This window comes from Oncorhynchus clarkii, chromosome 13 (assembly GCF_045791955.1).
Source record: "Oncorhynchus clarkii lewisi isolate Uvic-CL-2024 chromosome 13, UVic_Ocla_1.0, whole genome shotgun sequence".
In the NCBI taxonomy this organism is placed as follows: domain Eukaryota; kingdom Metazoa; phylum Chordata; class Actinopteri; order Salmoniformes; family Salmonidae; genus Oncorhynchus; species Oncorhynchus clarkii.
In genome coordinates this window covers 17,756,535-17,770,900 of record NC_092159.1, presented here as the reverse complement: position 1 = coordinate 17,770,900, position 14,366 = coordinate 17,756,535, and the positions used below count along the sequence as shown (strand labels likewise).

The 14,366-nt window shown below is 44.4% G+C and overlaps 1 protein-coding gene across 7 annotated transcripts in view; it reads right to left on the bottom strand.

Annotated features, from left to right (window-relative positions):
- The window catches only part of LOC139424534 (potassium voltage-gated channel subfamily KQT member 5-like), a 150,981-nt gene continuing 136,615 nt past the window's right edge, over positions 1–14,366 (bottom strand). For 2 of the 7 annotated variants that reach the window (XM_071176461.1, XM_071176467.1), the window contains exons 10-16: positions 12,750–12,809; positions 10,774–10,997; positions 7,861–7,972; positions 6,952–7,083; positions 6,565–6,672; positions 4,952–5,078; positions 1–3,588 (exon numbers count right to left, since the gene is read on the bottom strand). In XM_071176461.1, coding sequence (XP_071032562.1) covers positions 2,278–3,588; positions 4,952–5,078; positions 6,565–6,672; positions 6,952–7,083; positions 7,861–7,972; positions 10,774–10,997; positions 12,750–12,809 — 2,074 coding nt within the window. In that variant the 3' untranslated portion in view covers positions 1–2,277. The remainder of the gene's footprint in view (positions 3,589–4,951; positions 5,079–6,564; positions 6,673–6,951; positions 7,084–7,860; positions 7,973–10,773; positions 10,998–12,749; positions 12,810–14,366) is intronic. The other 5 variants (XM_071176463.1, XM_071176464.1, XM_071176465.1 and 2 more) reach the window with 3 other exon arrangements.

The window sequence follows — 14,366 nt, the reverse complement described above, 5'->3', positions numbered from 1 at the left end:
TTTTTTTTTTTATTGATGTAGGAGAATAAAAGTTTCTTTAGCATTTTTCATGACATCACAATCTTGATTGGAGCTAACGGACATTATTACTATCGTAATAACGTTTAGGTATGTGCACGTCATTTAAATAAATTAGGATAATGATCGTATGAGACACAATGATGACATTTCTAAAGGCCAGTTTTCCTTTGGTAATACATGGTCTGTCTGTGGATAAATAATGCCCAAATCAGATAGTCATTTTTTTTTATATATACAAGGGACGAAACAAAAAATCAAGTATGTGAGACCATTTCAGCACAAAAGGCCAACAACCCACACGTTGGGTGCAAATAAACATGTTGAAATGGACAGTATATCGCCAAGAAAGGCACCATGTTATGTACTGCATGTTTTGTATACTTCACATATTCTGGTAAAGCCTTCAATAAGGATTTAATCGACCATAAATGTTTCTGCTAAGGTTTCTGTTTCCAATGGTATGTGTACTGGAGCTTTGGATTTAGCGTACAATTTCATACTGTATTTCATGTTGTTTTTGAATGGGTTTCTCTCCTTTGAAACAACCCCCTTGGTGAAACATCCAATAATCCTTACAGGATCCTGTTCAGTAGGCACAAAATGTTACAAAACGTTTTGAAACCGATGAGGTAGCCTACTACCTGAGGTTGAGCGTGTCCAATGAGTCATCTTTGCATTCCAATTCAAAATGTTTTGCTACATTGTGCCCTATTGAACATGACCCTGTTGTACCTGAATCTGTAACACTTAAAAGGTTAGTCCACTCAAATGACAAAATACATGTTTTATTTTGGTACCCTGTAAAGACTGTTTGAAAGGTAAGAAAAACAATGTAATTTTGTGATTTGAGTGACATATCCCTTTAAGTCAAAAGGAATAATTGTTGTTAGCATTAGCCATGATGTCACTCACACTGCTTGCCAGGGTGTGCGAAATATCACTTACAGATTATTAACATAACATTATATACATTCTACAGCATGTCAACTTCCGTTTAAGCAATTTAATAAGCATTGAAAACTATAACGTATTAAAAGAACTAAAGCCGAGGAGTGTGATTGGGACTGAAACCATGTAAGACTGCAAGTATCTTCATTTAATTAAAAGAGGGTCACATAATCGGATAACAAATATATTTTTGCACATTTTCTCCCTTCGTGTTTTGCTCTCTTGTGTTATAAGTAACAAAAAAATATTAAATGAGAAGATACACAGGCATCTCAAGAAATCACATAATGTGGATGCCTTGGTCGTCGGGTAGATAACACCTCGGGGTGCACAATGGAACTGTGTTTTCGGCATAGAAATAGAAGTACTAGAACGGGCATCCCCATTCAAAGGTGTCATGATGGGTGGACCGTATTCTAGTAATTCTATTTCTATGGTTTTAGCAGCTATTCGTCTCCTGTTTTAGAAGTTATTCCTTTCCCGGGACTATGTGTAGCAGCTTGTGTACAACGGTTATACAGTATGTAAACTACCGGAGTGTGTGGGTGTGACCTGTTGGCAGAATTCAATTTACCTCAAACTAGTATTGACCTGGACTTGGCAAGTCTATCATTACAATGAGGGGTGTTTTGTACCATTGTATGTCCACAATAGTCACTCAAATGAGAAACTATTATAGGGAACTGATGTGGGTGAAAAACTTGGTCGTATTGAGGCAACATTCATTTCAAGATGGCTGCCACAGAAGCTTTGGATAAGAGTATGATATTGGGTTCATGTAAGCATTTAACTTGCCCCATATGCTCTAGTCTTATAGGAGGCCCCACACTTGAACTTTTACTGTACATGATTATGTGTATTAAAATGAAGGAAACGTTTTCTAGAAGGGTTTTGCCATGAGGCCTATAGGCATCAACAACTTCCAGTGTTAATGAATGAAGACTTATGGGTAAGTTGTAACATGGGTAAGTTGAAAACATGCAGTGCTCATGCAGTGTCGAGATCACAGATCAACCCACTGTCTTTCAGGATCAAGTTGAGCTTGTTTCTTAGATATATATATAATATATATATCAAAGTCTCTTTTTATATACCTCTTTCTTCAATAATAATTCATGCAATGATATGTTCATGTATCGTCGACTTGGATGAAAAATACTTTGCTTTTTATCAAATGAATCAACATAAATATAAACAGAAATAACCATTATAGTCCCTCCCTGTTCCCCCTCACCCCTCCAAAAATAGAATAAAGAGCTCTAATAAGGTGAGGTTTTTTGATTGGTCCATACGACACGGGGGTGTGTCTTATTTTAGCCGTACGTGCGGCATGCTCAGGGACTCGGTGCTCCCAACTGAGGCGGGCAATGACGTGTTCCCGCTCGGCAGGCTCCTATTGAACCCCGCCAGAGCAGTTAACCCCGCCCCAAGCCCAGGGTCTGTCCTCAGTAGCTCTGAAGAGTAAGAGGTTGCGTCGGCTGTACCCTGGGACAAGAAGTCAAAGCCAAAGGCTCCACCTTGAGCCTCGGGAGGGAGAGGGAGGGCGTCCACGTCCCTGTCGCTGATAAAGAGGTCCTCCTCCCCCCAGCCATCCCCGCCGCCCCCTCCCCCAGGGTCCTGACTACTGTGGGAGCCTGTGGGGGAGTCGCTGCTGCAGGGGCTGGGGGACGAGAGGCTGAGGCTAGGATGGTGGTGGCTATCCAGGGCCATGGAGGTGGTCCCACCCTGCCCCAGGTCTTGGACAGACATGGACTTGCCCAGGCTTCGGTCCACCTGGCTGGGGTTGGAGCCGGAGGAGCAGCGGCCTCCTCCTCCCAGAGCAGAAGAGAGGGGTACCAGGGGCTCCATCTCCAGGCTTGTGTGTCTCATCCAGGAGCCCTCTGCTTTGGCATTGCAGGGCCGGCCATTGCTGTTCCCATTGGACCCCCCTCTTGACTGCCCCAGCCTCCCGATTCTGAGGCCTTGTTCTGGGCCTAACACATCACCATCCTCCCTCTCCTCCGGGCTTCCACAGAAGTCGCCCACCTCCACCTCCCTCTCCCTCTCCGTCCTGGAGTGACCCACCGTCCGGCTGGGCTGGGGAGGAGGCGGTGGGGGCCTGGCCAGAGTAGGAAACCCCCCACTTCCAGATACACAATTAGGAGTAAGAATAGGAGGTGAGTGAGAAGAACTTCCCCTATGGACTGGTTCCCCACGTTCCGGCAGGGTATGATGATGATGATGATGATGGTGGTGGTGTTGAGGAAGGGGCGACGGACTGAACGAGGAGGGCGGGGGCCCACCGGTAGAAGGCGAGGTGGTGCCAGTGTTGAGGTTGAGGCTGAGCTCGGTGGGCGGCGCCAGGATAAGGTGAAGTCCCCGGGACAGGTTTGAGGTGTTGGTGGAGGAGCGGGTCACGCACCCCCCTTGGCCCTCTATCCCTGTACCCCCTCCGGTGCTGCTGACCTGGGTAGAGCAGGTGGAGTGGTCCTTGAAGAGGATAGAGCTCTGGTAGTCTGAGGTCTGCTCCAGCTCGAACAGGGGCAAGGAGGAGAGGGTGAGGGCAGAGGAGGAGCCTTTACGTAGCACATGCCGGTAGATGTCCAACAAGGAGTCTAGCTTCGACTCAATAGACTGGACCTAGAGAGGGATGGATTGAAGGAAATAGAAATGAAGGTTAATATTAGCAACACAAAAGAAAGAGTACTTTCACATAATTGGTAATACAAACAACATGCAACCACATTTAACCATAATACGCAAAACAATTACAATATGTTGAATAACAATAGTTGGTAGCCCTTTACACTCATACCTGTACCCGTATACGGGTTGAAAATGGCAGATTTGGGCACGAATGCCTCACAGCGGTGTATGGGTTTGGACTGACGGCCGTTCTGAACTTGAGCACCACGCGAAGTTGCCTCCCGGTACTTGGGCAACGTTTGCTATTTTTTGGTTCTCTTAGTGAGGGAAATACTGTAAGTTAAGAGGACTCTATGTACTTTGAAAGATGAGACGATGAGGATTATTATAATAAATACCACTTTGATGTCACACAAGCCAAACACCTGTGAGTCCAAATGTGCACTTCACATTTCCATATCATAAAACTTGTGGCATATACAGTGTCAGCGTTTATGATCACTATGTTTGATGTACAGTTACAAGATGACATGGCGTCATACCCTGGGTTGTTCTGAACAGAATGAGCCCATGTTTGTTTATTGTGAAGATAATTTGCCGTGGCACACACATGCATGCACTCATGACTCCTTTCTATGCGCACCAAAATGACCTTGTGAAAGCCTAACACTGTAAGATCGTATATATTAACTTAGCTAGTCATGTCGGCAACAGAACAAGCTTTCAAATCATGCCCACCTGACCCCGACTGCGATTCATTATGGACCATTTTTGGATTGCGTAAACATCAACAGTAATCGTGTGATGGCGGGGATACAGGATTGTGTTCCAAGCGAAACAACGACAAGTGTGCTTGCTCTAGTTCCTCAACGGCACAGCTAGGGAGAGCTCAAAAAGTACCTTATAGTTGAAGACTCTTCTTTGAGTCATAGAAATGCATTGAAATGACTTGGGAACTGTGCACACTTTGGAGAGGTGTGTGGCCACTTGGAGACTCCAGTTAGTCCTCTCACTCAAACCCTTGTCATTTTGTTGTCTTATGTTGCACCTACACCACGTTTTCCAGGGATATTCTTATGTTACTGAATGTCGACAGTGTATTGGTTGGATCCAGTCTCGTGTCAGGTGGACTTGTGTGCTCACCTTTGGTCTAATCATTTATCTTCCCATTATCTTCAAACTGTTCCCTTACAATTGCTACCCTGGTCATGCGTGTGCTTTTCATATTTCTTCTGTAAGAAACATTTCAATTGAGCCCCCATCCGTATAGGCCAATTCCCACGAATGTCAAAGGTGAACCACACATAACTCACCATATTTAATGAACCAGCGTTTAAGTTCATGGAAACCCACTGACCTGCCGTTCCACTTTGCAGACACGACCCAGCATACTCATGTCCTCCAGCAGGTCTCCATCAGACAGCAGCTTGTCCCGGATCTTCTTATCCAGAGGAACCTGGCCTTTACCCAGGATCTGGTCCACTCTGGAGGGCACAGGAGACATAGTGTTAAAGAGAGGGTACAGAATGGTGCAGGACCAGAGGATGTCCAGTAGGCAGCCTGCCCGAGAAGGAAGAAGGAAGGAAAGAGAGTTAGAGTTGGAATTGGTCCTCTGTGAGAATACAACACTTACTGTAGAGGCCCATACTGCTCACAAGGATATATACTGGCTCGGTTTACTGTGTCACTGGAGATATATGTTGCAAGTGTATCAATATCAACAGCATGCCACTGGGCACACACACTGGTTGAATCAACGTTGTTTCCACGTCATTTCACTGAAATGGGGTGGAACCAACGTGGAATAGACGTTGAATTGACGTCTGTGCCCAGTGGGATGTCAATACACCTTTTTTCATCTAAGACTAAACTTTAGAAGCCAAGAAGAGGCGAATGTATTATCTACTACTGGATTTGAAATACAAAATGGATGACCTTAAATTACAAGAATAGTTTTTATTTGTATTTAAATATCATTTTACTACACATTTGGATTTTAATTTGAGATATGAGATAATCAATATTTTCCATGACTCAAGAAGCTCTCAACCAGACAAATGTCATTTTAAGTTTCTACCACATGGTGGCTCACTGCTCACTCATTTGGTAAATAAGGCCTTTCAAATTCAGTGAAAGTTTAGGGCCTAGATTTAATCAGATCAAGTGTTAACCGGCTATAGCCGACACCCGCATAGCTGACGTTTTGGCAGTGTCGGCGGTGGAACGGCATTGGAGCTGTAAATCGGTGAGCAGCTGCTCTTGTGATCATTGTCAAGAAGCCACACCTCCCCACTCGCGTTAGAAGTTCAGAATGAGAAAGTGTCGGCTATATAGAAATAATGAATCTCTAATTGAAAAATCATTTAACCAAATAATGAGGATTTTTAACAGCCTAATCGAGGTGTAGATTACGTCTCACATTCCAGAATGCAAACTTAATGAGACTCCGTGCACCCAATGGCAATGTCCGTTTTAGCTATAATGCCGGGAGCAACTTGTGGATTTGATCACTCTAACGCAATTCCACCGCCGACTCCGTCAAAACATCAGCTATGCGGGTGTTGGCTAAAGTGGATCTGATTGAATCGGCCATAAGTTTAAGAGAAAACTCAGAGAAAACTCAGTTGACAGGAATGCAGAACAGAAGAAACATCACCAGGAGGAATCTAGAAACTGAACCCCTCAACAGTCCCAAATGGATCCCCCGTGCAAGATATACTGTCAACCTAGACAGGTAAGATATACTGTCAACCTAGACAGGTAAGATATACTGTCAACCTAGACAGGTAAGATATACTGTCAACCTAGACAGGTAAGAAAGATTTTTGCGATTTGAAAACCATGCAGTGTTTCTTCTAGCAAACAATCAGCTAGTCCACATGCAGGGGATGAGGAGAAAGTCAAGAGGGTGTGAGGAGAGGAGAGTGCGTGAGGGGTGTGTGTGAGGGGCGTGAGGGGGTTAACTCTGACCCCTGCGTGGAGTTCTTTCTGCCCTGGCTGTAATACATGGGCAGGGAGGGAGAGGAAAAGGTCTTGGCTCGGCTGCTCAGGGGCTGGGGCCCCACTATCATGTCCAGCCTGTGGGGGAAAGTGAGGACACACACACGCACGCACGCGCGCGCACACACACACACACACACACACACAAATATGAATGTATGCACACAGACTCGAACATATGCACACTCATATGAAGACAAAGACATATACTGCTTACATTAGTGGCTAAGCAGTGAATACACATGGGCAAACAGCTGCTAACTAAGCCTTTTCATGCATTTTATTGGAAGGTCTAAGTTAGAGAGTGTGACTATGTGAGCACTTTGACCATGCGTGACAGTGCATTATTGTTCTCACCGTGTCTGCAGACTCTTGATGCGACACAGCATGTCCAGGTGTCCGGCGGAGTACTGCTCTATGACGTCCTTCACATCGTACGGACGCAGCGTCTCCTTAAACTTCTTCTTGGCCACGTGGAACTTCATTATCCTGGATGGACCAGACCATGTTCATTAAATACCAGATGAAAGAACATTGCCTGAAACAGGGAGGGACTACGTGAACGTGTCTAACAAGAAACGCTCGTTTTTGTTTCCCGTTGAGAAAATATTTGCTACGGTGTGTCCTAATGAAAGCGATCCAGCATAGGAGGGAATCTCAATGCAGTTCGTCAATCTGCCATAAGAGGGAGTCCTCAAACAAAGAAGGACATTGACCTCGAGTAACACACGGCAAGGTACTGAGATCTAAAACTATCCAATAGCAACAGCAGAAACAGCTCTTCTTTCTCAACATAAATACATGACCGCTCATCTGGAAAATCATTTCATAGTTCAAAAGAAAATATTCCTGTGAAGTTGCGAAAGATCTGAGGTAAAATCAGTCTTTACCTCACTGTTTACCTTAGCTGTGTAGCACGTAAATCTAGCCCTTTGAGAGAGTGTAGAGGGGAGCTTAGTACATACACTTGTGGGCCCCATACAGCGGAAGAGGTTGAATATGAGAGGCCCTTACTGCCCAATGTGAGGATCAAAGTGGTAAGACTGATGGAAAAGACATATAGTAATGTATCCACTGGCTAAAACCCATGGCGGGAAGTAAGAGAGATTTTGAAGCTGCCTCTCACGGTATGGATTAGGGGAAAGAGTTTGGAGGTTACAATAAGAAGAAAAAGGTCACACTAAGGCTCTGATGACATACTTGAGTGAGGGCAGCAGGTGTGTTTGTGTGTGAGTGAGCGAGCGAGCGTGCGTGCGTGTGTCTCACCTGACGGCTCGGATGACAGACTTGACGGAAGGCAGCAGGTCCTCCACAGAGATCTCACAGTGACACCCCTTGTCATCACCGAACCCATCCTCAGTGGTCATGTTAGAGTCAGCTAGAGAGAGAGAGAGAGATGGAGGGAAAGAGAGTTTGAGTTATAACATACCTTCATTATTTTTATGACGGAGACAGAAAGAAAGAGAGATGGAGGGAAGGAAGGGGAGAGGGAAGAAGGGGAGGGAGAGAGGGAAGAAGGGGAGAGAGGGAAGAAGGGGAGGGAGAGAGACAGTGGTGCGCATTGATGCCAAGGGGAGCCAGGCTTCACCAAATATTTTACAAAAAAAAAACATATATTTCGTCTCTCTCTGTGTTTTAATGGTTTTCCATCAATTCGCAAGTGGCTGAATCTCACCGGAGAAATCATCAGAGCGAGGGAAACAGAGCCCTTCTGTCTCAGTATGTGTAGCCCATGTATCTGATGCTGTGTGGACCAAAAGAGTATGACATGTTGTGGCAGTATATCTATTGAACCTTTATTTAACTTGGCAAGTCAGTTAAGAACAAATTCTTATTTACAATGACGGCCTAACCCGGAAGACGCTGGGCAAATTGTAGGCTGACGTTAAGTAGCCAGCTAACTTCGCTGGTTCATTGTTGCCCATGCGAGGAAGTTAGGCTAACAAGCGTTTTAACTAGGTAGCCTATGACAACAAAAACTAAACGTGTACTGTATGACAGAGCCACAGACCGTTTAACCAACATGAAAGAGAGGAGGATGGCATCGGTTTTCAGCTAGTCTACAAGTAGGGTGAGTCCAAACTTCTTCTTTTTACTTACTTACTTACTTACTTACTTACTTAATTACACACACACACACACACACACACACACACACACACACACACACACACACACACACACACTTGTACCATTTGTTTTCAGTGTATTCAAAAAAGCATACTGTATTTAGCCTTGTTGATTAAATGTTTAAGTTGGAATGGTGTTGAAATAGCAGAGGCAATGCTCCTGTTGTCTTTGTGTTGACTTCTAAATCATACTTGAGTAAAAGTAAAGATACCGTAATAGAAAGTTACTCAAGTAAAAGTGAAAGTCACCCACTAAAATACTACTTCAGTAAAAGTATTCAAATGTATGGATAGCCAGGGGCACACTCCGACACTCAGACATCATTTATAAAAGATGCATTTGTGCCTGCCACCCCAGAGACAGTAGGGATGACCACGTGTTCTCCTGATAAGTGTGTGAATTTCACAATTTTCCTATCCTGCTAAGCATTCAAAATATGAGTACTTTTGAGGAAAAAGTATTATATTTTAAGTACTTTACACCACTGGTTGCAGGTCATATAACTGTTCATTACATGCAATATTTGCTTTGTGGACTTCCCCCGGCCCGACGTTGCTCTCCGGTTTTGTGATGAAACAAATGTACGTGTAGTTGAATTTATGCCTTATTGTATATCACGGCAACGTATGAACGAATGGGTTGTAGAGCAAACAACGCAATCATCCCAACATTGGTTGTAATATGTTTTTACTGGCTTGGCTTCCACAGGGATTTTACCCACGCACTGCTACTGGAGAGAGAGAGAGAGGGAGGGAGGGAGAGAGACAGAGAGAGAGAGAGAAAAAAAATGGAAAAATTCTTGTTTTCACAAAAGAGTCCACAGTATAGCTGAAGAGCGCGAGCCTGAGAGCTGCCTCTCCTCAGTAGCTATATTGCTAATGGGAAATATTATCACAAAGACCTGCTGTTTATGAGTGGCCTGAGTTACGACATAAAGCACACCAAAGCGGGCCAGGGGTTAGAAGTGGTAGAGTGCAGATCAAACAAATTTCCCCCTGACCAATAGAAAACTTTTTATGACCCCAGGTTAATGCTATTTGTAATGTTACAAGGCAAGCCACCACGGGCCTTTGGAGGATTGGTGTGTGTGTGTGTCAGCCAGCATCAATCTCTGCTCTCATTAATTCAGAAAGTGCTGTAGCTGGTTCTTGGCAAAGCCATTTAATCCATCTGGCATACTGTATATGCAACAATCCATTTACCATATACAACATGATTATTGTACGGTTGTGTAAGGTCAGTGTCATATACAGTATAGTCAGTAGTCCTCACTTTATCCAAAACGTCTCTTACACCAGATTCATCTGGATAAATCCCCTATTCCATTTCTATCCATCCTCAACATAATGTGCTGGTAATAGTGTTATTATGGTAATAGTGTTATTGTAGTCCACTATTGGTATAGACCTACTTCATTCTAGAATTTAGCTGGTGTTCCATTTGACCTAGCTACCTGGTCACTGTGGCTGTTACCCTGCCTTCCTCAGCCAGCTGGCTAGGCTGGATAAAGCAGCACTGCAGCCTCTGCTAGCCCCCTAAGGCTGCTAATCTACAGCATACCCGTTCCCTTCCCTTCCCACCCACCATCCAGAGCACGGTTCAGAGCTCCAGCCATAACCAAGCCAGGCCGGCCAGCCCCACTAGCCCAAACCAGCGCACTGCAAACAGGCATTAACATTCCTCCCGCTGCGCTCTATGGTCTGTGCCAGCTCTGGTCTGGTCTGCCCATAAGACTGGCGGTCTAGGAGTAATCCTTCATAGGCTAGCACAGAGCGCCCAGCCAGAGAACTTAGGGAAAGGGAGTGAAAGCTAGCATGACATTAAGAGTGTGGTTTTAAGTCAATGTAGCTCACCAGTGATCTAAGTATATCTAAAGATATCATGAGATATCATTCTAAAGATGATAACATGTGTAGAAAGTATCAGGGCAAGATTACCATTTTGGTATAAAGGCAAGGGAAATAACATGGTACCAATCAACCCATCTCTTACACTAAACGCCCAAATCCAACTATTGACCAATCACAACAATTCATTAGTTCTTCTCACCATCGGCAGTGGAGCGTGATTGGATCTTGAGGCGGAGGGAGGGTCTGAAGCGGGTGCGGTCGTTGAAGCTCCAGCTCTTCTGGACCTTGGCAGGGCTGGTGCCCTCCGTACCCCCAGCCTCAGTCCCCGGGGACCGCCGGTCGCTCACCGACGTCTGCCGGCTCTTAATACTCTGCCCCCTGGGGCTCGCCATCCGGACACGGTCTTTGAAACTCAGCTTCTGACTGTCATGGGGATGGAGCGATGGAGGGAGAAAGGGGAGGATGGTGTGGAGGGATGGAGAGAGAGAGAAAGGAATGGTGTTAGTGGAACAAAGATATCCACACGTACTGTATCAAGATCAAGCACAGGTTCGGGGTCGGGAACAATTAAAACAAAATGCAATTGATTGGAGACTTTTTACAGGAGTCTTTCACCATTTCATGAGTTTGTTCATTCGTTTACCCAATTATTGGTTGCTTCACTGGAGAACAAGGCATTTAAATTAGGTTAGCTTGATGGGTCTATTCATAGACCAGCATGCACTGCAGCCTATTATCCAAAATACAAGCGCACAGCAGGCAAAATGCTTCAGCAGGTTAGTATGCAATTATGATTCTTTATAGCACTCAGCTCACTCCTAAACATGTGACCTCAGCTGGCCAATCCCTATCTCTCGGACTGGCAGAGTCCCCATTGGAGGAGCTACCATAGAAGAGGTACAATAGGAGTTTGTGCAGGGGAGGATCTTGTATCATGGATAACCAAAACCACCAAGGGAATAGGGTGAAGTGATGATTTCATGAACCTTTGTGATGAACTATTCATGGGGTCTAATATCCAAGGAGGGACTGCTGAAATGGTGAGGCGCACACGGTGGAGTGCTGAGGTCAGAGGATGGACAATGCTGTGTACAGGGTTTCCAAGTGACAACATGCAGGGGCAGTGGAGGGGCCGTGCAGAGGACAGGCAGCGGGCAAGGGGTAGGAAGCTATATCCAATCTAACCGTGACTGTTTTGGTGGTCATTGTAAATGTTAACGTGACTGTTGATGAAGTCATTGTGTCTTTCACGTTTTGGTGATATGAGTGTGAATGGTGTGAATGACAGGAAGTGAGGTAAGAGGCAAGAGTAGTTGATAAAACTTCCAGAAAGATTGCAGTTGATGGTGAAATATCACAATAAACCAGTTAGAAAGCACATCTGTTCAGTGGATCTGTTTTTAAGACCTTACCAAATAGCTGTTGTACAGTCAGAATTGTAGAATTTATTTTTTATCTGTTATTTTACCAGGTAAGTTGACTGAGAACACACATTCTCATTTGCAGCAACGATCTGGGGAATAGTTACAGGGGAGAGGAGGGGGATGAATGAGCCAATTGTAAACTGGGGATTATTAGGTGACCGTGATGGTTTGAGGGCCAGATTGGGAATTTAGCCAGGACACCGGGGTTAACACCCCTACTCTTACAATAAGTGCCATGGGATCTTTAATGACCTCAGAGAGTCAGGACACCCGTTTAATGTCCCATCCGAAAGATGGCACTCACTCTACACAGGGCATTGTCCCCAATCACTGCCATGGGGCATTTTTTTTAGACCAGAGGAAAGAGTGCCTCCTACTGGCCCTCCAACACCACTTCCAGCAGCATCTGGTCTCCCATCCAGGAGCTGACCAGGACCAACCCTGCTTAGCTTCAGAAGCAAGCCAGCAGTGGTATGCAGGGTGGTATGAGTAATACGAGTTAGTCTACAGTAGGAGAAGTGGTTCAAGTCATAAGACAACAGGCAGCAGTTTCGGACACTGTCCAAAAGCAGCTCAACATTGTTGCAAAGGTAACTCAGATACTCAGAGAACTCCCAGAACCCATATGCGGCCATTTTGAAAACCACCAAGTTTCTCTCGGATTTCGAATCCATGCATCAAGAATAAATTCATAGTCATTCCCAAAATAGTCATGAGTACAGGCGGGCAGGGGGGGGGGGGGGGGGGGTACCTAGTATGTTTCCGTAGGGTACACCTCCTCAGTAGCGTCTGCTTACTACTGAGAACCTTACTACAAACCAGAGGAAAGAGATACGGTAAGCAAATATATATGTTTATAATGTACAGTTCAAAAGTTTGGACACCTACTCATTCAAGGGTTTTTCTTTATTTTTGCTATTTACAAAACTATGAAACAACACATGGAATCATGTACTAACCAAAAAAGTGTATAATATATTTGACATTTGAGTTTCCTCAAAGTAGCCACTCTTTGCCTTGATGACAGCTTTGCATACTCTTGGCATTCTCTCAACTAGCATCATGAGGTGGTCACTTGGAATACATTTCAATTAACAGGTGTGCCTTGCTAAAAGTTAATTTGTGGAATTCTTTCTCTCTTAATGCATTTGAGACAATCAGTTGTGTTGTAACAAGGTAGGGTTGGTATACAGAAGATACCCCTATTTGGTAAAAGACCAAGTACTTATTATGGCAAGAACAGCTCAAATAAGGAAAGAGAAATGGCAATCCATCATTACTCTAAGACATGAAGGTCAGTCAATATGGAACATTTTAAGAACTTTGAAAGTTTCTTCAAGTGCAGTCGCAGAAACCATCAAGCGGCATGATGAAACTAGCTCTCATGAGGACTGCCAAAAGAAAGGAAGACCCAGAGTTTCCTCTGCTGCAGAGGATAAGTTCATTAGAGCCTCAGAAATTGCAGCCCAAATAAATGCTTCACAAAGTTCAAGTAACAGACACATCTCAACATCAACTGTTCAGAGGAGACTGTGTGAATCAGGCCTTCATGGTCAAATCACCTCAACTAAAGGACACTAATAAGAAGAAGACTTGCTTGGGCCAACAAACACGGGCAATGTTTGAGATTTCTGGTTCCAACCGCCATGTCTTTGTGAGACGCAGAGTAGGTGAACGGATGATCTCCACATATGTGGCTCCCACTGTGAAGCATGGAGGAGGAGGTGTGATGGTACTTTGCTGGTGACACTGTCAGTGATTTATTTAGAATTCAAGGCACACTTAACCAGCATGGCTACCACAGCATTCTGCAGTGATATGCCATCCCATCTGGTTTGCACTTAGTGGGACTATATGTTTTTCAACAGGACCATGACCCAAGCCAAGGCTGTGTAAAGGCTATTTGACCAAGATGGAGAGTGATGGAGTGCTGCATCAGATGACTTGGCCTCCACAATCACCTGACCTCAACCCAATTGAGATGGTTTGGGACGAGTTGGATCACAGAGGGAAGGAAAAGCAGCCAACAAGTGTTCAGCATATGTGGGAACTCCTTCAAGACTGTTGGAAAAGCATTCCAGGTGAAGCTGGTTGAGAGAATGTCAAGAGTGTGCAAAGCTGTCATCAAGGCAAAGGGAAGAATCTCAAATCTAAAATATATTTAGATTTGTTTAACACTTTTTTGTTTACTACATGATTCCATATGTGTTATTTCATAGTGTTGATGTCTTCACTATTATTCTACAATGTAGAAAAATAAATAAAGGAAAACCCTTGAATGAGTAGGTGTGTCCAAACTTTTGACTGGTACTGTATGTGAACGTCTTTGTATAGGTTATGAATGTAGCTTCTATGAATGTCTATGTAT